At 40.3% G+C, this 25,019-nt stretch overlaps 1 protein-coding gene across 15 annotated transcripts in view; it reads left to right on the plus strand.

The window, feature by feature from the left end:
- Positions 1-25,019, plus strand: part of PDE4D (phosphodiesterase 4D) — a 729,058-nt gene that overhangs the window by 530,803 nt on the left and 173,236 nt on the right. For 12 of the 15 annotated variants that reach the window (XM_057495011.1, XM_057495024.1, XM_057495017.1 and 9 more), the window contains exon 5: positions 2,317-2,366. In XM_057495011.1, coding sequence (XP_057350994.1) covers positions 2,317-2,366 — 50 coding nt within the window. The other 3 variants (XM_057495007.1, XM_057495013.1, XM_057495035.1) reach the window with 3 other exon arrangements.

Raw genomic sequence — 25,019 nt, forward strand, 5'->3', positions numbered from 1 at the left:
GATAACCTGAGGCCCATTTTGTGCAAGACAGAAGTTTTCAACTAATTTACAGGGACAAACAGATTCAGATGGAAAAGGACAGGTAGAGGAGGTTAGAAAAGCATAGTGTGTGCCTGACCTTGACTTACTGTACAATGCCCAGCGTGACACCTAACCACACAGTATGAGCTGGTAGATGCTATGGGCTTTATGCTCTTCTGGTCAGTGCAGATTTGTACCTCCTTCACAGCCCAAACCCAATCAGCCTCCTCGGGCATCAGAATAGAAGGAACCACTCTACCCACAGTTAAGCTCTGTTCTGTTCAGTGATGACAACATGGAAATAACTCTGGCTCATCACGTGGTGACCCTGAGGGAATCAGGATTTCCCGTGCTGTGTGCTGACAGTGCCACTAGACCATTTCCAAGCTTACCCTTGGGTTTCGTGGAAGGCGTGTGCTGCCTTGCACAACCCACCCTTTTTATTTGCTATTGGAACGGTGTCTGGGAAGTGCGCATTGCAGCCTTGGCCCCTGTGGGTAGTCAGATGCATGTTGCTGGCTCTTGGTGGCCTATTACTGGTTCCTCTCATCATGCTCTTTCTTGCCCTTGAGACTTTCATGCCAGAGTGAATTCTGGCTCATTCTTCATCAGATGATTTATCACTGTAACTGTGGACCAAATGATTAATATTTTCTGCTTGTCATCACTTGTTGGAATGTCAAGCTCCCAAGTGCCAGTTGTAGGATGGATATTAAGAGAAGATAATAAACAAGTCAATGCATTGGTTTTCAAAAGCTATACATAAGTTTAAAAATACTCATTTGAGCCCTTTCTCAGACTCAATCAGTGCTTTCTAACCTTTCACAGAGCAAGGTCTAGATAGGAGTACTTAATAGGTAAACTCTTAATAATAAACTTCTAACTAAAAGAGAACTATTTGTATATAGACAAGCTATTTCAGAGTAGCAGTTTAAAATATTAACTTTCTATTTTATGAAGCATTAGTCAAGTTTCAAATTCCCCCATTTCATTTCATAATAAAAATTAAAATGAAGTAAACTTTGGTATATTTGCAGTCAAACAAAATTTCAATCCCAAATGGACATCAGTAAATTTGAGAGCAATGAGACGGAGGCTGACTGGAACCAAGACAGTGAGAATTCACGAAGCATCGGGGTGCCTTCCCAAGTATCTGTTAGCCCTGCTAGGAGCTCTGTCACCTCAGGAAGGCAGATTTGAACAGGGCTTAGCAAGAGCCTGCTGTCGTCACAGGTGTGCAGCCGTTTGTCCAGGTTCCATGAAAGCATCTGAAAAAATAAGGCAACCTAACAGAGTGTAGCCCTTAAAATCTGATTGCTTTTGTTCAAATCTCAGCTTTCTTACTTTGAACAAGTGATTCTCCTTCCCAAAGTTTTGTTTTCCTCATTGGCAAAAAAATGCAAATAATGAGACTACTTCCTTTAAGGTTTGTTGTGAGGGTCATAGGAGATAATTCATATGAAGTACTCATTTAGCATTCTGCCTGACACATAATAGATGCTTATTAAGTGTTAGCCACTAATGGAAGTACCAAAGAGAAAAGAGCAAAAACAAAAGTTTCATACAAAATTTCATACATCTATGAATGTGTCTATTTTTTAGTTTTTTTTTAAGTGATCACTATATTTTAAATGTTTCTAATTATGTCTGAAAAATTAGAGAATATAAGATAGAATCTGTTGGAGTACCTTAGTTTATAGTGTTTCTAAAGTCTTTATACCATCTATTTGGGCAAGGCATTAATATACCTCTCTAAAAAATGCACCAGAGGTGTTTCTCAATATAAGAAAATAGAAAGGAAAAAGTTCATGTAGCTTCTTTAACTGTAATGTAGTTCACAAAGAGTCATTCACTTCTGATAATGTACAGGCAATCATGAGAATCATGCTAAAAATAAAAGTTTCCTAGCACTGTTTTTGGGGAACCAATCATACGTGGACTACTTTTTCAAATTCAGAAAGTCTGCATTTACTCTGTAAGCTCTAGCTTAATTGAATATAGTCAATCAATAAGAACTTCTTCTTCTGTCATGTTCCTATGACATTCACATCAGCTTTATTTACCCCAAAGTCCTGTCATTATGAGACTTAACTGTTTTCTTTTTGACAGGTGTGATCTGAACTGTAGCACAACAAATGCCTAGGAACTTGGTTGGCTAGTCTGAAAGTCTTCATTTGCATGCCCTAACTTAAAAATAATCCTTTAAATTAAAATGGCATATCTGAAATGATTCAGAGGGTCCTCAGACAACAAGCACCACCTATTTAGTGTTTTGTGTTTTTCTCTCTCTGTCAGAAGATCACCCATGTGCAACCAGCCACCCATCAACAAAGCCACCATAACAGGTAAGAAAGATCTGGGGGCTTATTCTTGCATCTAGGAAGAAAACTTATCTTCCAAGAGTCAACATAATACTAGCACCATTTCTAAAAATTGCAAAGAAATTAACCTTTTCTACTGTATGCAGTCATTATTATTTCTCTTATTAATCTCACCAGGTGTCTATTTAAGCTATCAGCTGGAAAATCTTTACTGATATACTGTTTTTTAAAAAAGCATTTAAATTTGTGCTTGTACTAAGTTTAGCACTGTGCTGGGCATTTGTATTTTGAGAGATAGCATTTCCTTCAAAATTTGGACCATGTTGTTTTCAGATTTACATCATCAGCACAATGTCTCATTATGCAAGGTGACGGTTTAATGAAAGTGAAAGCATAAATAAAAGGTACCTTCTTGGTTTATCAATATCCCAGCTACATATGAAAGAGAACACCATTCAAACAGTCCTGATTTGGACCCAGAGAGCTGAGAATAAGTTCACTTTGAGAAGGAGGAGAAGTAATTATACAATACAGAAAAGTTCAGTGAGATCAAAAGAACAGATGTTTGGGAAAGAGCAGTAGAAGGAAGGATGAGAGATGTGAAAGGTGGGAAAAAAAATTACCCTGATTCTTACTAGAATACTTTAGACATGGGACTTGACCTCAGCTGAGCCAAAAACAGAACAAATGATCTCATTTTGCTGAACCTAAAACCAAACTAAACTCATTTAATCATTTCTTGAAACCCCAATTGATTTGTTAAATGATTGTTTGGAAAAGAAACCTATGTTTTCTAAAATTATTACGAGAAAAAATTAACATATTCTCCAAACTAGACCAATACCTCATTTGATTCAAGTGTCTTCCTTGGACTCCATTGCGTCATATGCTGAGGAGCTCCCCCTCCAGTTATTAGCGAGTGCACTCGGCCTGCGTGTTAACTCCACAGCCAGTCCAGTGGGTCTCGTTTGTGGTCACTGCAGCATATTGAATTCTGGAACAGTTGTTTATGTTCTTTCCTAAATATCTTTCGAATAGGACTTGTATCTCAATCAGTATTAAATTTGTGCTTCTCTTTTCCATGTTTATCTTTCAACATCTTATTGATGACGATTTTCAACTGTCATGTCATCGTCTATGTCTGGTTTTCCAGTTTTCTTCTGGGCATTGGTCCAGAGATGAACAATAACTGAAATTCCTACATATTAAAACAAGTTACCTGAGTAACAGATTTTCTTCTTCAGAAACCCAAATCCAGTGTAAATGAGCCTAAGCAGAATAATACTGGACCCCTTTGTCTCGACGCACTTGCCTGATTGTTGAGGGATGAGCAGGCTATTATGAGCATGTGTCTGGGGCCTTTAAGGAAAGAGACCACATGAAATGTCGTCCCCAGTCCTGCCCTGGGCACTAGATCGGACCCCTCTGAGGAGCGGCAGCCCCGCCCCCGCCCCTGATGTGTTCGCAGTAAGCAAGACTGTGACCTTGTGGTGGAGCGGAGTGCCCTGCTGTTCTGGCTCCTACAAGCCCCTGTAGCTTGAGGCCACATCTGAGCCAGCCCCCCGGAAGTCTCCTCCCAGAAGAGAAGCTGCAGCTGCCAGCAGACATTGTGTCCAACAGAGGCGGTGGGTTGCTCAGTGGGCAGGGGAGCTGCCGAGCCACTCTGGCAGGTGCCTGGCACTGATCAAAGGGAGAGTAGCTATACTAAGTGCATAGACTTGCTTTTGAACAGATGTGAGAGACCTTAGAAGCTCCCAGAAATTTTCATATAGTATTGAGGTGCAGGAGCAATACCAGAGGGAGCTCTGAGCCACTGAAATCTGGGAATTAAGGTTGATATGGCTTCATCTGTGCCTACAAGTGCCTGACCTGAGGCCTAGGGACAGTGGGACTACAGGAATAACTTATCTAGGAAGGGAAACAAATTAGCTGCCGTTAACTGTCCACTGCAGCTGTTCATCACAAGCCACAACAGGAAATGGACTGACTGGAGAGTGGAGGTCTTTTTTCTTGCCCAAGCACAGCAAACCAAGGTGCAAAAGTGGAATGGGAGGTGAGGGAATAAGAGCAATGGAAAAGGAAATGTCCCCTCTCAGAGCCTAGTCTGAAAAAGTGGGCTCTTAAAATCATAAGTAATGATAATAATACTGACAGAGACTTTGATAGAAGAGTTGAGACACACAGAAAAGGTGGTACTTTGGAATCTCTCCCTCCACAGCTGCCCATTCAGGTCCTACCTCCCTGTTCACTCCCTCTCTTGCTGGAAGCCAGCTATAGCTCTGTGAGAGTCCTTGGAAGGGCAGAGAAGAATGTTAACAAGAGCCAGTGGGCTGCCCTTTAGGGTGAATTTGGCCACCTTAGATATTTTGCCTAGGATCTAGAGGAACCGTGTAGCATATGGTCAGGTTCAGGGCTGGTCCCAATGGGGCACCCAGAGGGCAGCTCCCTAGAACATCACTCACAGGTGCCCCTGGAGTTGTGTAGCATGGGTTCTTGGCTTGCCTGGAATTTAAACCATGCTCTTCCATGACAGCTCTGTGGCCCTAGGCAGGTTACACACCCATTCTCTGCCTCAGTTTCCCCATTTATGAAATGGTGATCATACTTACAGCTATTGCTAAATTAAATGAATGCACATTTGGGGTGTTCTTGGCATTGTGATTCACTCAATACATCATTTTTTATTTTGTTTTGCTGTTGTTTTTATTTGGTTTTGTTTCTAGGGCTGACTGTACATAGAACTAGGGCGTTGAAAAGAATAGGCCAGAAAGATAAAAGAAGGGAAGAAGGAGAGAAAAACAAGCTTGCAGGATCTTAAAAGTAAAACTTCCAGACCTCACAAAAGGGTCAAAATGGACACATTTCCTTTGTGCCTGTCCAAAGTGGGTCCTTCTGTTGCCCCCAGCGCTGTGTCCCTTCCTCTGACAGCCACAGATATTGGTGCCTTTGCGATATGCGCAATAAACTACAGTTCAGGATTATTTTCGAAATCTAGGAACTTACTTTTTTGAGTCATAGATCTTTGAAGGGAAAAAAATTAACTCTATCTTTTTCTTGCATCATCTTTTTGATTAAAAAAAAAAGAGTTAAGAAATTTGTCTGCATATGTCACACACTACGTTTTCTAAAGCTTTCTCCCATAGAACTTAGAATACTCTCTTCTCCCTTTGCGTTTGTTCCATTTCACACGTCTGAAAGACAGGAAAGTTTGATTTTCTATCATTAAGGTTAAAGCATGTTAGTCACTTGCCAGTTTTTATTTCCATATGTAATAGGTAAATACATTGCCCTAAAATGAGTTAGCAATTTTTAAAAAAATAAAGCTTCCAAATATGTATTTGTGAAAGTTTCCAATAATCCACTTGTGAAGATGGATTTCCAAATATCCATTACTATGAAATAGCTATTTTATTCACTAGCATGATGCAACTAAAGATGGTATGTGTGGCATTTGGACCTTGAGTGCAAACCCTGTCTCTTTCATTCGCTTTGTTTCCTCATTTGAAGCCTAGAGATCTGAACACCTCCCTCTCAGTGCTTGTGCTGAAATTCAAGGGGACAGTTAGATAAAGAACGGAGCCTAGTAGGTTATGAGTAACTCACAAAGCGTTTCTTCCTATTACCCTACTCCATTCCGGACATTTTCTTGTTCCTAAAACTAATTTAAAACCTGGTAGAGGTGGACATGGATGATGTGGCAGCTTTTCTGATACACTTCCTTCATGATTTTGTTTTCAGACAATAATGACAGGACATTTTTAGGAATCCCTGTGTTACTTAGAGCAAGGCTGAGCCACATACATCCATAGCAGGAGGTGAACATCAGAGCTAAGGAGCTTATAGAGACGTGAGAGGGCAGCAGCGAGTCCAAGGTGCCCACGCCGTACCAGGACTGGGCTGTTCTGTACTGTTTTTGTATGAGGAGGAAAAAAAACCAAAGATATTAACTGGAACAACTATTTAGTTATTATCTGGATCATTTTAACACTTTGAATTTATTAAAGAAGGGAAAGCAAGCAACCGTTGTCGTGACTTATATGTAACCATAATGATGTTAGCCTTTTAAGTCTGTATGTGTGTAATAAAAATAAGTAGTACACACACACACACACATAACAGGTGATCATTGAAAGCAAGGGCCATGTGAAGAAGGAAAAGGGGATGTAGGTGAGAGAAATAGGAAGGCCTGAGGAAATACTGAACTAAAACTAAAATGTATGTTAGAGCCCTGAGCCCAGAGGAGGATGAACACCCAGCTGTTCCAGAGTCCTATCCTCCTTGTCACCCACTAGTGGGCATTAGCTTCATGTGTAGTTGTGTTTTCTCCCTCTTAGTAAGAGCAAGGATGGTGGCAACACTGTAACAGTTGCAGAGAGTGAGTGCTCAGCAGGCTTTTTTAGGAATGTGATTGAAAAGTACTGAGTGCATTATGTTTAATAGCTTTAATAAAAAATAAATTATGTATATGTGTTAATATATTAACTTTCTTTGGAATTTCTTGCTTGTTTTACTTTTATACTTAGTACATCTAATGACTGTCAAATGCTGTAAATTTTTTTAAGCCAAAGGAGGTTACTTTTACAAAAATCCCCTCATTTTAAAAAGATTTGTCTGGGAAAAACATTGAACTGGAAGATTTGCTTAAATGCATGGAGTATGACTATTCGTTGAACTTATAATCTTTTAGAGGGGTGGGTGAAGTCTGTTTTCTTCCTTGTAAGATAACTTGTTTTGCCTTCTTGTGCTTTTATTTAGATAGTTACCTATTAATATAGAAAAAGCTAGGTTTGATACAGTGACTTTTTAACCAGGAATTGATTGAAGTAATACTAGGTTTTATAAACAGTGGAAACAAATGATATGTCAAAATCGTAGAGAAAAATGATTTAAATGTATCTCTATTGCCTGAATATCTGCTCTGGATATTTTGTTATAACTTCAATTGACATAATTAAATGAGACTGCATATTCATTTAGTCAGCAGAGTAAAAAGGTTATGAGCCAAGTCATATAAGTTGAAAATCCATCTTTCCTTTTACTAGCTGTGTAATGTTGGTCAATTTACTTAAATTCTCTAAGCTTTCATTTTCTCATTGTAAATTCTAGGTCAGTGATTGGTACCCAGAATATTTTCTATGCACTTTATACACAGCATGTTATTAATAAGGTAGGTGTTGGAGATAAAGAGATGAATAAAATGTGACTACTGGCTTCAAAGAATGAACAGTCTAGGAGAGAAGGATTTCTGACTAAGTGCAAACTAAGTACCATGACTGAAACCAATTCAAAGACATGCATTTGAAGGAGGGGCAAGTGGGTCTGCCTTAGGAGAGAAGAGTTCCCACTGAGCTTTCAAGAAGGTAATTCTCCATTTGGTGAGGGGAAGATCACCTGACACCAAGGGACCAGCAGGAGTGAGATGTGGGAGCATGGAGTACCTGTCCTGATCACGGGCCTGGGAACAGTGAGGACAAAAGAGTTGAAAGTGTATGGGAGCAACTGAACATGAGGCTTCCAGAGCTCCGAGAGCGGATTAAGGCAGTAGTGTAAAAAGCCAATGTAAGTTGGAAGCCAGCGGACTCTATTATATGGGCAATAGAAAATCATCAGTCTTTTCTAAGTAGAGGATCAAGTATATATTTTAGAATGACAACACTGGAGGGAGTATAGAAACAGACTGAAAAGAAGAAAAACTAGGGGCAGCCCCATACTCATTAAGAGGCCAAGGACACACTAAAGATGATGTAGCTCTGAACTGGAGTGTTGTTGGGATGAAGATGAGGAAGTGGGTTCACGACTGTTTTCAGAGGTAGAGTTGAGAAGACTTGGCAGTTGATTAGATTGAAGAGTGATGAGAAAAGGTGTGAGAAATGCCGTTACATAAAAAACACCAGTGTTCATCACAGCACTGTGTATGTGCATAAAAGACAGAAAACAACCCAAATGCTGAATAATAATGTGGATTCTTTTTAGGTATTAACAATTCCATTAAAAAAGTTTTTAAAATGATTTATGAGGGAATTTTAATAATGTTAAAAATGCTTCTGTTTTAAAGATTACATGATGAAGTGCTAAGTGGGGAATAGGCACACATTTAATGCATTTTAATTATGTATATTGGACTTAATTTAAGACATTTTTAGACCTTGGCTGGCAACTAACAAAGGCAGATAGCTTTATCCTTTTGCACAGAACCAAGCAACAAACGTGTGTGTGTCAGGTCTCAGTCATCGGTTTGTCTCTCCTCACCAAGAAAAGGCACTACTGAGATGCCCAGTGATACTTCAGTATTAAGGTGCCACTGTAGAGAATTAACTGTGTTTTCAAATAATTATATCCCTGGGATAGGGTAGCAGACTGTCTCTTGACTATTGAACCTATGACGTGATGGTTCTATTATCTTCTAACCGGTCAAAAAAGCTGCCATGAAAATAGAGGATCTAAACATCACCAAAGTCCATTTCAGCCAGTACCTGTTTCTCAGGTCCCTGAGTTATAAAAGGATAATGTTTCCCAAACCTGCCTGATGAAAAGGCTCACCAAGGGATGCTTGCAAACAAACATAGAAAGACAGATTCCTAGACAGTCCAGACTAGCATCTTTGGGGTAAGGCTCAGGGTCTGTATTATTAAAGAGTGCTCCCAGGTTAACGAGTGCACCTTTGATTGGCCAGATTTGGGAAAACAGTGGAACACTAAAGGAAGGAGGTGACAGTGATGCCATGTACATTGTTGTCATTGACTTGTCAGCAATCTGTTGGAAAATCACTGTCTTTCTGGAAAATGAATAGAGTGGCATCCATACCCCATGGAACAAACAGTGCAGTCTAGGACAACAAATGAGAATGTGTGTGAAGCGCTCTGCGATTAGCAGAAAGCAATACACGGTGACATTATTATCTGTGCAATACTCGCCATCCTGGTCGTCATCATGGGGCTGTCACTGCTGTTATCTCTCAAAATGTGTACAAGATTATAATCAGACCAGCTTGCTCCTAGATAATGAAGTATTAGGTCCACATTGTGTATGGGGATGGGAGTGAGTTTGGGAAATGTTAGGTTTAGTAACTGTACTCTTTCTGTCTTCTCAGTCACAGTACCAAGTCTCCTTTAAAAAAAATGAAAAGAACAATAAAAGCTTCATTCTTAAGTCACTCCCTTCATCTATAAAGTGCTTCCCACCCATATATGCCTTAGAAATTATTTTTAGGCATACTCAGACATACAAGACTGTGGTGGGTCAAAACCATGAAAATTCCTTTGGGTCTCGTTTCCCAAATCTTGCTGGTTAACTGTGACACTGAATTGTCTGTGAATAAATGGGAAGTTAACTCAAAGCATCCTTTTTTTTTGCAGTCTCTCAGAAAATGCTTTTTAAAAATAAGGTGGATATATTATTAATACTAGTTTTAATAAAAATGAATGTTTTTTGACATTTGACATGTACTAAAGACTCTATATGCATAATCTCTTTTGAACCTATGATAATCCCATATATAGCTACAAATGACAAAGTAGAGATTGCATCTGACTCAGAGGCAGAACATAAAAGGCTTCCTCCCTAAAAGGTGTTGGCATAGGCACAAAAAAACCCCACAATCTGCTGTCATCTGAATGTCCCCAAAGTTATACCCTAAGGATTTCCTTCCTCTTTTTTAGAGAAGAGAAAGCAGAAAGTGAATCTGTGTCACCTACTACATGAAGGGAGGGTAGGACAAGAGGAGGGATAAGATACATGGATACAGAGAAACCCCTTGGGAAACCATAAGAAGACAGGCCTATAAGCTAAGGAAGGCATTCCTGCCTGAGATGGAGAATTCCTCAAGCGTTCTTCAGTTCCCCCAGTTCTCTTCCAGCCCCTTTTCAAGTGCCTGCCATCCTGCGAGTGCCCAGGGCAGGAGCCTCTGTGAGGCACGGCCCTGTGGTCTGTGTGCAGAGTGAAGCAGAGGGAGTCTGTCAGACGGCAGTTGGGCAGGGCAGGGCATGGGCCAGGGCACTCACCTTGCCCCTGGGACCACTCGTTATCAATCCTGAAATGACAGCTTCTACCAAAATGATGAAATCCATCCCATCTTTGTGTTTGGACTTGCCAAAGGCTCTTCATATCCATTATCATTTTCTTGGGTACCACTTTTGGCCATGACATTCCCTAGCTCTCTATCCCCCAAACGTACCCACTGTAGATATTTCTGATGTCTATATATCCAGTGCTTTCTAGTGGACCATCTTTTCTCTTTTTTTGTGGTTCTTTCTCGGCATTGTTGGTACGCTGGAAGTATTTCTAATGCACTGTATTCTATGTGCCTGGTGACACAAACGGTCCTTATGACTTTTTGTTCTGATATATTTCTGGTATTTTCATATTGCACAGTGAATTGTCCATGTGGGAAACTGCATTTCTGTGCACCCTCCTGGGACTCCTCTTTCTAGGATGTGAAAGACTGTGCTTAGGCTCTGAGGACCCAATGAGGCATTATTTAATGTTTCCCCTGAACTTTAGGGCCATAATCCTAGACCTTCTTGGAATTTAAAAAGATAAAATGTATTCTGTTGATTGATAAAGAGCAGTAGGTAAATAGAAAACAGAGGGTCTGCAAATGAAGAGATAAATGATAGGTAAAATAAGGAGAGGAGGAAGAAGTGAGTCAGGGTGAAACCTTTTTCCTGGAGAAGCAGGAAGCTGTCTGCACTGTTATTTAGCTTCGAGACTGGAAAGGGCTTGAGGAACCAGTTTAGGAACTTAGAGAAAACTCAGCATGACGAGAAGGTGGAAGGCTGAGAATACAAAGGAGGAAATGTTTTCCAAGTTGTCGAGGGCAATAGAAAAGGACAGGTCCTGGATCTAAGACACCCGAGGGGAGGAACGGGTGACAGTCTCCAGGATGCCTCCTGTGTCGTCGACTGTGCATTGACTGTGCTTTCCAGTAAGATTGTTTACGTAGAAATAGACCAAGGTTTCCTCTTCTCTCATGTTTTTATTTTGAAAAAAAGTCTGAACAGTTATAAGTTTCGTTTGCTTGTTTGATGGACAAAGCAGAACCTACGTAGACAAGGATGAGTGGGCTCAGGAGTCAGGGGGTCTGGGTTTCACTGCTGGCTCTCCTGCTCACCCTCTGTGTGACCTTAGACAAGTTGCCCTACGCCCTGAGTCTTTTCTGTTAAAATGTGATGAAAATAATAATAGTAATAATAATACCTCCCCAGTTTTGAGGATTACACAAGATAATCCATGTAAAAATTTTGGCACGGTGTCTGATAATATTGAATGTTAGCTTTTATTAAAAGGCAGGTAAAAAGTGCTTTATATGTTGAAAAACATTATGAAATTATCAATAGACATAATCGTGTTATTTGGGCTGATCCTCCCAAAGTAGCCATCTTTGTAAACTGTATGTTTTTTAGCCCTGCTGCCATTGCTGAAAGCATTTTGGAAATCGTTAAAGAAGGTTTACAGTCTGTACAAGAAAAAACCATCTCAGTAAGACTAGCTTACTTTCATGCTTCATTTTTGACCAGAAATTTTATTTCCATCATGATTGCCAACCCCAGTCACCAAACGAGATGTCAGATTAGCCTGGATGAGGCTAGTTCTAGAAATGGATCTTCTCCAAGGGAGAAGACAATGCTGAGGTATTTGAAAGTGTAACATGGGCTCTGAAGACAACCCAAGACAGAGCATTCAGGACTCTTTAGATGGTGGTAGCATATCGAGTAAGCAGATGCATAGCCTTTCCCAGGCCACCCTTTGCAGGAGACAGCTTCATCTGAATCCTAGCCAGGTGTGAGGGAAAAGTGGTGGTGCAGAGTTTTTTTCACCGTCATCCACACCTGGTAACGTCCTTGCCTGGTATGGTCTGCAGCTCTTCACAGCTGGTTTCCATGCACAGGAAGCTGCTGAAGGTGGTGGGGATAAAGGAGAAGGCCAGCGTGACCCAGCCCGCTGCCTCGCAGAGAGGCCCCAGCCCTCGGCATTTCAGCAGGAGGAGCAGCAGAGGAAATGAGCCCGGCCCTTTGTCACACCACTTTTTCTTACTGAGTCCATTAAATGACTACTGGGCACTGACAGTGCTTCAGCATCCTGGCCCTGGCAGATTGCCCACAATTCTGTCCTAGGATGGCTTAGAGCCTCCCTTTAGGTAATGGAGTGTCAACAATGATCCTCTGGTTACAAAAGAGAAACCAACTCTGCTCTTAGAGCAAAATAGAATCTAGTGGGAGGATACTGGAATATTTCCCATTCGTTGAGAATTAACAGGGAGGCCGGAGGATTAGGGTTGAAGGACTCAATGCTTCAAAATGCTAGAAAGGCACAAAGTAAGAGTAAAATCCCATAGCAGGAGCAATCCAGTGAGATCCCTGCAACTGGTTTTAGTCTCTTTATCTGTTTAAAAGTCCAGTTCCAGGGAAGGGGTCTTTGTGGTCTACTTTGGGCCTTGGGTCTTGGCTAGAGGAGAAGAGGTATCTGGCTGTTCTGCTAGACTCTGTAATACGTGTAGTAGTAGTAAAAGCCTTAATTATGGGGCCAGATCACATGGATTCCTACCCTAGCTCTGCCACTTATAGATGTTTCTCTTCAGACAATTCATTTAACCTTCCAGAGCCTCAAGTCCCTCATTTTTGAAGTGGGCATAATAATAGTAATTATCTCATAGGGAGTTCATGAACATTATTTGAGATGATATTTATGAAGAACCAAGGACAATGCACAGCACATAGGAAGCCCTTGATCATTGTGGGCTGTGCTATTATTAGAATTATCCAATGATGATGCCAAGTAATTTCCTGAAAGAAATTAGGATGCTGTTAGGAAGGGGAAATAACTGCTGGTGGGTCAAAAATAATTATCAATTATAGTGAGATAAGAGGGTTGGCCTCAATACACTGTTCTGCTAATAGATTTCTCAGCAAACTACTTTTTGTGATATTAAGGTTCTTACAGATGATGCAGGATAGCATGGAGCCTGTTCATTAATATATCCCTGAAAACACAAAAATGATTTGCCTGCCTGATCATTTGATTCACATATGTTCATTGATGCCTCCTTTATGCTTAGTTCTATTAACAGTGCCATGCTCTGTGGCTTCTGGCTTGCTTACAAGTGTAGGACTCAAGGCCAGGAATAATTTGCATTCCTATGATCTTTGTTTAATAGTAATCTAAATGGACTGTGGTCTAAAAAGACTACCTAATTAGATTTACTTTAGGGGGTACAAGATAATAGAAAGAGAAGAATTATTTTTAAGCCTCTCAACTTTCCGAGCACAACATGTAAGTAGGCCCCAGTATATGAATGAGTCTGGTTTCTAAATTCATGTGAAGGTTCATTGTTTGAATTTTAGCCATGAATATCCACACACTGGCATTCATCAAAGGCCCCTTAGAACCAGTCTAAACCTCCATTCCAGAAAAGTGCAGCCTTTCTGAGGAGAAAGCATCTGAAGGAGAATCTGAGGGCTCCTGAAATAGCCATTTAGGTCCATCAGTGGGGTAGATGGATTTAAGTCTCTGAAGACCAACCAAACCTCACTGTAGAACACTGCACAGCCTACCCATTTGGGAAGTCAGAGCCCTTGTGAGGAGCGGCCCACTGCAGGCCGTGGGGAGCTGCCTGTGAGTTCGCTGCGGCAGACCAGTCAGGTAGAAGCTGGAGTGCCGCTGCGGTGCTGACCTCTGCCCAGATGCCTCCACCTGACCACCGTCCTCCCCACCCAACACGTGGATCAGGCTTCTGAAGCCACCCAGACTGTCACAGCCTCTGGCCTCTCATCTCAGCCCTGAACCCTGTCCCCTGAGCTAACTAACTCTGGCCTCTCCACCAACCTCACACATCAAATCGCCCAACGCAAGCAAGGCATTAGCAACTTCAGGCAGAAAGTATAGTTCTTCTTAGTGGTAGTTTTTTAAAAAGGTATGTCTCTTTTCCCAGGGGCATAGCTAGACATTTATAAGAGGGTGGGCTTTGGGCTCATTAAATCAGTGCAGAGAATCCTGGCTATGCCACTTGTTAGCCATTGGAGTTTGGGCAGGTTATTCTCTGAGCCCCAACTTACCAGCTATAAAATGTAGATAATATCAAGCTTATCTCAGTTATTATAAGGATTAATGAGATAAATGAGCTCCAAGCCTAGTGTCTGGTGCATAGTAGGAACTAAAAAATAAATTCTAATTCTTGCATAAGCCTTTCTTTTCTTAAGTGTCCAGTGACGCATCCTTCAGTGAGTGTCAGAGACAAATGAACCATCTTTGGCACTGGAAGCTTGGCATAAAGAAGAACGAAGTAAAGAAAACAATGAAATTTCTCTTAAAATTATTTCCCTTCACTAACTCTTCTTTTATTGTCTGTGTTCATAAGAAACTAGCTATGCCTGCAAAAATGTCTGCCTGTCCCGACGGCCGGTTATTTTCTACATGTTAAAATTCCTAATGGTGCACACAATCTTAGTCACTATATTTTCATGTGCAAGCAATTAAGACTCATTAACCAACCCTCCCCTCTGGAAGATTTTGTTCTCCAGAGGCCACAAATCAGATTTCTTAGGAACACGTTTGATTTTGAAACAATGTGAAAGTACTGTTCATTTTGTTCAAATTTCATTTATGTACCATTTTTTAAAGTGATGTAAATGGACAGCCACAAAAAGCTCGGCAGCTAGTCAGAACAAGACATCAAAGAAACTATTGAAATGGGACAAAAAAAATGTTTTAAAAACTAATATGGTAGGACAAAGCCAAATAAAAACTATAGGCTGATAAACATTTCTCTGACACATTTTCTCATAACAAATATTTACTTCATGACAGATTTAAAATATGGGAATATGGGAGCAAGGGAATTCAGTGAAGGAAGCCAGGAGGAAAACGGAAAAAGATGAGATGTGTAAGTTTTTTTTTTTTTTTTTGAGAAACATTGTACAGAGCTAACATTTGAATAATAATAACCAGAAGAATCAAACAGATTTGTATGACACTGATTATTTAAGAATCAATCAGATAAATAGAGTTCTCCCTCACAAGAGAAGTCCATTTTAATTTGTTCAATGAACGTCTTTAGAATATCAAAGAGAAGCTAATGCTTGATTGAATTAATAGTTGGGTGGGCGGGGGAGAATTAATAGGCTGTGCACACAAACAAGTGTCTGAATTGGTAACTAAAATTCAGCAAAAATTTTAAAAGGTTAGCTTTCCTTGAGATTTTAAAAAATTCAATACCACAGTTCGGAGACATAGCTTGAAGAAAACAAGTTTGTTTATATTTCGCATTGTTTGGGGACGTGAAACAAATCACCAACATAGGTAATGTAGTAAATCCCCATTTATGTATTACTTGGATAGTTTGTCCACCTGCTTCTGAAGGCTTTATAAGCTGAATTATTTTGATATCATTAGCTGAAAGGTTACATAAAAGTTCAAAGTATTGTTGTCATTTCAACAAAGTATTGGTGTTCTTTTCCCTTGTGCAAAATGTAGCCCAATCTGCCTTCAAATCAGACTGTCAAGGAAGGGTAGGTTCCTAAGTGTGATAGATGCCCTTAGGTGCGTCCCTGCAAAGAAAAAGTAAAGCTAGAAGCGCCACTCCCACCCACCATCTTTGTCCCTTTCTGCCTAAGCTTCAAATGGCTCCTCTAAAAAGAAGAGCAGAGAAAATGTTAGTACCTTTCCTGGAAATTCAAAACAAGATACAGACCATGTTCTGGAAGAAATGGCACCTAGGAATTCACAAACAGTTATATTTGAGAGTAAATAGAGGGAGAAACTGGAAACAAAAGGGTCATACGTTTCACTGACAGTGAATATTTATAAAAAAGCAACTGTTTTTGAAGAACGGCTAAGCTCAGAAATCACAGCCATATGATGTCAGCCATTAAAGGAGTTAGTTCCTTGGTAGATTGTAATTAAGAGTCAAATGAATTGCTCACTGAGCTTTTAGGGTAGCAGTTCACAAACTTGTCTATTCATTAGAATAACCTTGGAATATTTTAAAAATTCCATAGAGTGAAAGAAGAAAATATAAAAGGATCAGACACCAGTTAGAGGACAATAGCAATAGCCACCAATAAGGTCTAATAAAGGCCCTACACTGGCAAAATAGCTAGGTATCAGGAATATAAAAGAAGAGATTCTTGCAAAAGATAAGAGGATAGGTGTGTAGGATTTACTAACTGCTAGTTGTATGATTTTATTGAGTGGATGTAAAATGGTTCTGACAATGTATTAAGCCTCATAATTCTTGACATTACACATAGGATATATAGGATTATATATAGGATAAAAATAGGTTGATACTTGGATTCCAATGTGGAATTTAAGGCTGCTTTATCTCAGTGCCTATACTACCTACATTTCATTTAGGAGAAAATGTTCCATATGTTAAATATGCTAGAGAACCAAGGCCCATAATTTATTTTAACCACTTGGAATGAAAATCACTGAAAGGTATTATGCTCATTCTTCACCTCTTATAAGTGTTCTTTGAATCTAATTAAATCATTTTTAGTGGTTCTGATCATCATGCATGTCCACTTTTAAACTTTTCTGTAATCCACAAGTTCCCTTAGGAGTTAAGAATCTATGGCCTTTTCCCCCCTACTGTTAAAGAACCCCAACCTTAGCTGCACTTTACTTTCTCATCTGCACCCAATGGTTACCTCTTGATGTTGTTACTGGATGTGGCCCTAGTGGTCCCTTTTCTGGTCTGCTCCTTCCTTCTCCTTGGCAAACCACATCACCAAGCCATTGCACTGAGCCTAAAATAAGAACAAATACAATCAAAACGGGGCTAAGGGGCACTCTATCTCTAAGGTAGGGCTTTATGATATTTAATGCATATAACAACTTTTTAAATTAATTTACTTGACTGTTCTGAGGTTCTTTTCACCTATTTATTGGTGTTGAATAGTATAAGGTTCCCAGATAATAAAGCTCTGGGTAACTAGGTTGTTACTGTACTACCAGAGTTAATAAAATTAATGTTGATTTATCATCAACCAATCAATAAAAAAAACCACATTCAGTTCTGTACTCTGGATTTCAGAGATATGGAAATAGAAATGTAGTCCTATCCCCAAGGACTTGGCAAGATATAATTGTACATATGAGAAAGATATCAAGCATCTTAGGTAGTCCCAGGATTGTGGCACTGAGAGCATCATTAAGAATTCAGAGGAGGCAAAGGTCAAATTCAGATAATAAGCAATTATGGGCCTTGAACACCCTTCAGATATGTTAGACTTGGTTACATGTCCTGCCCAGCCAACTTTTGTAATGGGTATGTTACTGGATGATTACTTTCTAGACACAGAGGTTTAGGGTTGGTTACAGCATTCCAGAAAAGTGGCCCTTTACATCTAGGGCTATTTGCTTTTACAAAAGAGAGGTGATCACTTAAAATTTATTACCATTTCTTCATTTTGCATGTGGCACTGGGCTTGTAAAATGTGTGGCGAGAGCAATGACCTTAGGGTTTAGGGGCCAGAGCTGTAATTCCAGTTATGTCTAGCTTAACTTTTAACTTAGCTTATAGTTTGCTCTGGCCCAATCTTTAACCTGGTGTTTCTTCTATAAGATGAGGATATTGGATTAGGTAATACCTAAGGATCCAATTAGCTCTTTAATAATGTTTTACTAGGTTAAAAAATGCATGCTTCTGATTAACTGCCTTTCTTTTCTTTAGCTGCATTTCCCTAAGAAATAAATAAAAGATTATCTAAGACAATGCATGAATTCCACTTTTACTAATATGGGTCTTTGGAGGATATCCTTGACACCATTATGCTATTTTGAGTTTTCAACAAAGAGTTAAAAGAAAAATCTGGCTCTTGTGGCTAGTCATTCTCTCCAGTTGGCAGAAATCTTCATGTGGACTTGATGGTTGCCTAGAGCAACAAAATATTAGGGACAGAGACATGTTCAGGGACTCGATTGTATAAGTGACTCAGAGCTGAGAGACCTTTTCCAGCTTGACTGGGGCCCATACTTTGTCTAGAGTGGGAATTTGTCTATGCCTGTCTGCACTGCTCCTCTGACTTAGAGGTGCCTGTCATTTTGCTTATAAAACAAAAAAAGCCAACCTTGAAACCAGCAAAGAGGAGTTAAATGATCAGAAGGCAACCTTTTTCATTCACCATGTCTCACCCATGAAAGAGCCTTTAGAACTAGTAAATATAAACAGGATGAGGAGGATGGTCATGGGCTTTGAAGAGCACATACAAAAAATAGTACGAGAACTCAATAAAAATTCAGTGTAAGAGCTACTATTCAAAGCCAATTATTATCTCTTTTAAATTAAGAGAACTCAGTGGAGGAGCTGCTCACAAAAATCAATACCCTTTTCCTTCTCTCTGTTGAAGCCAGACATCTCTAACTATGCTCTGAGTTAAAATGTGGACTTTAAAAAAATAAAAAGCTTTAATGTTTTTAACTTCCTTAAATCCTGAGGTCATCCCCTCTCTGTTCCATCAGTCTGGCTCCATGATACCAATTACTCCAGCTTGTTAAGGAAGTTATTAGCATCAGGACTCATGTCTTTTGCTCCTAGTCAGTGATGCCTGGAGCAAGAATTGGAGGGAGAGTATAGCTAAGTCTCATTACTTGAAGTCTCTCTAGCTATTTAACTAGTTCCATCTGAATTATGTGTTTACTTGGTGTTGGGTATTTTTTACTTAATGTTGTTTTTATACCCAGTGCACATTCTTCCCACTTGCACATAAACAGGGTCATTATGACAATAATAACAATTATACACTGTTACTTTTTATCCTGACTGCATGCTTATTGAGTGTCATTATGATCAGAATGGCCCTCTTGGTTTGGACACTGTTATCTATAATGAATTTCCTTTTTAAGTGATTGGAAACATAGCCCTAAACTCAAATGGTTTACAATAGTAACTTTTACTAACATAAGCAGAGCAGCTGTTTGGAAACATGGCTTCAGATCACTTGTTTGCAAATGTCTTTTTCTGTACAGTCCTGGATGGAGTGGAACCCATATACATTACTGGACATGTGAGACACGTGTGACCCAGGCAGATGATTTGGCTGACCTTGAAAACTACAGCTGTTTAGTCCCTTTTAAAACAATGCAATACAAGTGATTTACTAGGCTTGGGCTTAAACCATTTTATGTGGACTGAAGTCTGACCCTTCTGGGAGGGAAAAAATAAAGTGTAAGACAATGGAAATGTGTCATCCTGGGTGTTATGGTTTTATGAATTTTGATACAGTTCTTTGCAGAAAGTGCAAAAAAGACTGGTGTTACAGGAAAGAACATCCAAGTGGCTTTATTTTGCTTTATTCTTTTAAAGTTTAATGAAGAAATACAAGTTTTGACTTTCCTTTCCATCCAAATCAAGAGCAGTCCATATAACTTCCTAAAAAATCAGAACTTCTTTGCTTATTATAAAATATGTTCCCTGTTATGTCTCTAATGGTGGAGGGTTAACATTCTCTTCCAAGATGGCCCTATAAGTGCTCCAGGTGCTATTTATGCACACTATTTTAGCTAGAATTTGGTTCAGCTAGAGTGAAAGAGACCAGGGAAATTATGCTTTAATCAATACAGAAGTTTATTTCTCTTTCCTGTAAAAGAGACCCAGAATGGGCAGTCCAGAGCTGGCATGGTTGCTCTAAGATCATGAGAAACCTGCAGTTCTTTCAGATATTCCTCTATCATCCCTAGATGCTGAGCTTTGCCCCCATGGTCCAGATGCCTTTGCAAGCTCTAGCCATCTGTCTGAATCGCCAGCAGCAGATGTAGGAAGAGAGGAGGGTTGGCACACTCCTCCTTTCAGAACAGACTTCCCAGAAATCCCACATAATGCTTCTGCTTACATCTCCTAGGCTCAAAGTTAGTCACATGCCACATCTAGCTGCAAAGGAGACTGGGAAATAAAGTATTTTTTCAGGCAATCCCTTAATTCAGGAATTTGTATCTTCTTTAAGCAAATGAGCCACTTCCTAACTTCTCTTTGACTACCCAGTCTCTCAAATCCTTTGCCATCCAGGTCTCCTTACATCTTGGGAAAAAAAACACTGTCAGTCTCAGAATCTGCCTTCTTCATGTCCTTAACCTGATCTCCAGGGAGAAAAAATCACACATCACTTCAAGCTGGAATTCCAACAAAGTCAAGACTGCTCATCTTAGCTGAACACCCAGTGCCACTTGACACCTTAGCCGTGCTCTGCTCATTTTCACAGTCCCCTTGTGCTTATTGCAAACCTTCACCCCCTTCTCAAGGCTTCTGACCTGGCAGCTTCTCATTACCTTCCAGCAAACAACTTTACTTGGTGCTTAATGAAAACTCAGTCAAGACAGGGACTTCCTCAGCCCCTGCATCTTCTTCCTGACATTCATCCTAATCCTCTTCCCACTCCTTCTGGTCTCAGCAGAGAATGAGTCCCCAGTCCTTCCTGCTTGAAGTCAACCCCTGCATCCGTGCACTTGATCCTCTCTATTCTCAGCACATCCGAATCCTTGGCCCATCCATATCCCTATCTTTTTCTCACATTTTCAATCTCTTCTTTTCTTCTGGCTCATTCCCTGTTCAAGACTCTCTCTATCTTAAAAGCCATACAAAGCAAAACAAATGCAAAGTCCAGGAGCAGACCCTTTATTGATCCTTTAGCTGGTTTTTTTTATCAGCCAAGTTTCTCCACCTCTTCATCACCACACAGTCCTCCGCCTATTATAGCAGGATTTTCTCACACACATCTCTGCTCCAACTGCCCTCACCGTGGTTCTCAGTGAGCTCCCATTTGCCTTCCCCGTCTATATCTTAGAGACCTTCTGAAACTCTCTTCATTCATTTACTCAACACATTTTTATTGGGAGCTATTCTGTCAGTTGATTCTACTCTCTTCTTGCTGTTCTTAATACTGTTTTTCACCATCCTTCATAGTCTCTTCCTTCCCTGCCTCCCACCCTCACCCCAGAACGTGGGTATTCTGGAAGGGTCTTCCTAACTCATTGTTTTTCTCATTTTGTGCACTCCCTAGAGGCTTTCATGTAATTCAATAAGTTATCTACCACTTGTGAAGGTGATTCCCAAAACTCTCTCTACCTGGGCCTCTTCTGTGGTTTCAGATTCATACAAAAGCCCAAAGACCAGTGCTACTGACTGTTTAAATACAGTATGTTCAAAGCTGGGCTCACATCTTTCTTCGCAAATCTTTCTTCCTATCTCAGTTAGAAGCACTTTTATCATAGACTGAAACTTAGAAATCATATCCCCCTCCATCAAATGAATACGTATGTATTTATTTTGCTATATAAATATTTCTCAAATCTGTGCTCTCCTCTCCAGTTCACTAATACGTCTCTAGGTCAGGCACTTGCCAGCTCTCTCCTGGATTCCAGTAGTAGTCCCTAAAATAGTGGTTTTGAAACTGTCAATTAGTTGCATTTAGCATTTTATAAAAAAAGATGATGTGGAATTGAACAGAAAATAATAGAATGTGAAAGCACATCTATAATATCAAGGATAAGTATTATTTTATAAAACTGCTGATACACACACACATACACACAATCACCCACACAAGCCATTTTTCCATGAAAATAATTTCTTATTATAAATTTTAAAAATTGAGGACCGCTTTCTTATAGTCTGTCTCTGGCATACCCTCCTTAGTTCTGCCTTCCACAGTGCAACAAAATTGATGTAGTTGAAAAGTTAATTTGAAAATGCCACTTCCTTGCTTAAATCCTCCTATGCCTCCCATCAGCCCCAAGCAAAAATCTAATTTCCTTGCTCTTGGTACTCAAGGCCCCTCCCTGCCCAGCCATCTATCACACCTCCTCTCCAGGCGGCCCGTGCCACCTGGCTCTTTCTATTAGCAAGCTTCTTTGACTCTCACACACACCAACTCTCTGCCTTGGCTTGTTCTCTTCTGTCCAACTAGAACTCGCTTCCCTCTCAATTGTCTGGCTCCCTTCACTTCAGTCTTTGGGTGAAGACACCTGGAATCCAAGTCCAGCCCCTTCTCCAGCCTGGCAGCCCCTCTCTATCTTGCTGTAGCCACCGACCTACCTGTAGCAGAGCTCCAGTGAAATTATTCTAAAACTCAGAGTATGCCCCTTTATTCCCAGGCCACCTGCACAGCAGTACGTCAGTCCTTCTGTTCGTCGGCTGTGCAGTGTGTAGTACGACAACACTATCATGCTCAGCTTGCATGTGTCCAGCAGAGCTGGAGTCGAGCAACTCTTACAGATCTCTTCTCAGAACTTCTTAAAATGATTATAAAGTAGACTATACAAGCAAAACATAGGACAGTAGGAGCCAACATTGAAACTTTTTTCCTTCTGTGCAAGAAGGAAAGTGGGGTGAAACTGTTAACCCTTTTGATAGAGGGAATAACTTTAGATGATGGGTCTTCTCTATATTGTCATACCTCTGAATCAGAAAGAGGAAAATGTAAGAAGCCATGCCATTCCCGGCCTACTGTTTCCTTGGCAATATTTTAAACTCACACGGCCCTGCAAAAGCACATGAGTTTATGAAAAGGATGAAACTCCTTTCAGTTTATTCTCTGTGGCATTTAAGCATAGCCTTACTAATGGTCAATGAAGGCTGGCTTCTTGCCCCAGGACACAGGTGAGTCTGTGCACTATTTAGTCAGCCTTGTGGAAATATCAGGAGGCACGAGTGCGTAGCTCCACACTTTGGAGCATTTCTGTGATGAGTGTAATGAGTTTCTTACTTTTGATTTGGGCTCTGGCTTTATCCCTTCCCCCTCATGTAAGAATAGATCTCTCATCTTTTTCATACTGTAGCTGCCCAACCCCTCCACTTTTCTTTTTCTTTTTCTTTGCTTCGGGCCAATTCTGTTCTACTGTTTTATGGTCTTGGACTTAGAGCTGCCTCAGAACTCAACACTGGCCTCTGGACCATGAGACTAATGAGAAAAACAAAGTTATTTCAAGTAAAAATAAGTGGTTTGTGTTGTGGAGAGAAACTTGGAAAGGTACACCGCCAAGAACACGAGGGGCTCTATTTTTCCAGCTGTCTACAGCTGGGTTTGCACATTTCAAAATAGTCAATTTAGTTAATTCCATCAAATGGCTACTCCATACAGTAAAGAGGAAAGGAAAATAAGTGTTTTTTTGGATGACTTCATGTCACCTTGCTCTACCTCATTTCCAGGGAATAATTTCAACTCTTAAGGAAATGCTAACTACTGCCGGTTAGTTTAACACAAAAATGAATTTAAAAAGGTATTCATATTCAACACATACTTATTTTTCTTTCCCAAGTGTTGTTAAAACAGGTTGAAATCATGCAGAACTCTACTTCCTTCCTTTTCATTCTTCTGCCATTGGAATAGCTCTCCTTCCTACCGCCCCCACCTTGTTCTTTCCTTTGCCCTCCTGTCTCTCTGTGGTAACCCCGGCAATCATGCACAAAGTCCGTACCAGGAACTGTGCTAGGACTTGACACACATGATCACAGTGAATTCTCACAACAACCCTATGAGGTAGGTAGGGTTATTACACCATTTTACAGAAGAAGAATCTGAGGCTCATAGTATTTGATAGTCATTGTTCTGAAAAGTTGTACAGCTGGGATTCAAACGCTGGCAGTTCTGCCTCAGATTCTACACTGAAAACAACACTATTTCTACCCTCTTGTTTCACTGCAGTTTGCTTCAGTTTCTTTCACATTCCCTCCTTTTCTCATGTTCTCCACTCTACTTCCCCGAATTTTCCTTTATTATAGCTTCTACCTCCTCTTTTTCTGCTTTCTCTCTCTCCTCCCCTCACTTCTCTATTATCTCCCACCGACATGTCCCTCCTCACCTCATTCATTCTGAGCTCCCTACTCCCCCATCCTTCTCCCCTCATGACCTCGCCTCTTTCCTAGCTGCGGCATCTCCCGGGTCCAGACTCTGCCCCATCTGTCGTTTTTCACCTTTCCTTTCCTAGCATCTCCCTAAGACAGAGGCACCCAGTTTCAAGCACTGGCCAAGTCAAGGATAGGTTCAGGGACAGCCTGTGTCTATCTGCTCCCACACACAAGGAGTACTGTTCGTGATTAAAAATTGATTATACAAGGGAATTTCATTCTCGCTAGAGAGCTCACAAATTAGGTTTTTGTTGAACTCCAGATGGTCTCTAGTGACTAGAAAAAGATAATGCCTCCTGATGTGATCAATACCAGGAAGTAAGCTCCAGGCAACAGATAGAAACCAACTCCAGAACTGTGAGATCCAAGTAAAATTCCTACATATGATTCAGTTGCAGAACATTGATGGGTACGACATGATGCAGTCCTTAAAACAAAATTGTATTTGACTCAAGTGACCATATTTTCAACCAGCCAGTACAGGACAGAAGAATTTCATTTCCTTGAATCAAAGCTATTTGGTGACTTTTCCTGGAAACACTGTTAAGAGTTCCAAGAAAGGACTCTAGATTCCCAAGCTACTGGCAAGGAATAAGCATCTTTTCTTCACACAATAATTCACAAAGCTCCCTCATCAGCACGTGTTGACATCCCCATCAGACAGGCTTGGTTGTCAGAAATAAACCAGGTCAAAATAAATGTCTGTCATACGTGGATTAGGGCATAAAACTTTTGAGGAATTATCACACTTCTAGGGAAGTGCAACTTTATTTTTTGCTTATTGGACAAACAGTATCTTTCCTGAGATTCTACCATTTGTTTGCTTGTTTATTTATCTG

This window comes from Manis pentadactyla, chromosome 2 (assembly GCF_030020395.1).
Source record: "Manis pentadactyla isolate mManPen7 chromosome 2, mManPen7.hap1, whole genome shotgun sequence".
In the NCBI taxonomy this organism is placed as follows: domain Eukaryota; kingdom Metazoa; phylum Chordata; class Mammalia; order Pholidota; family Manidae; genus Manis; species Manis pentadactyla.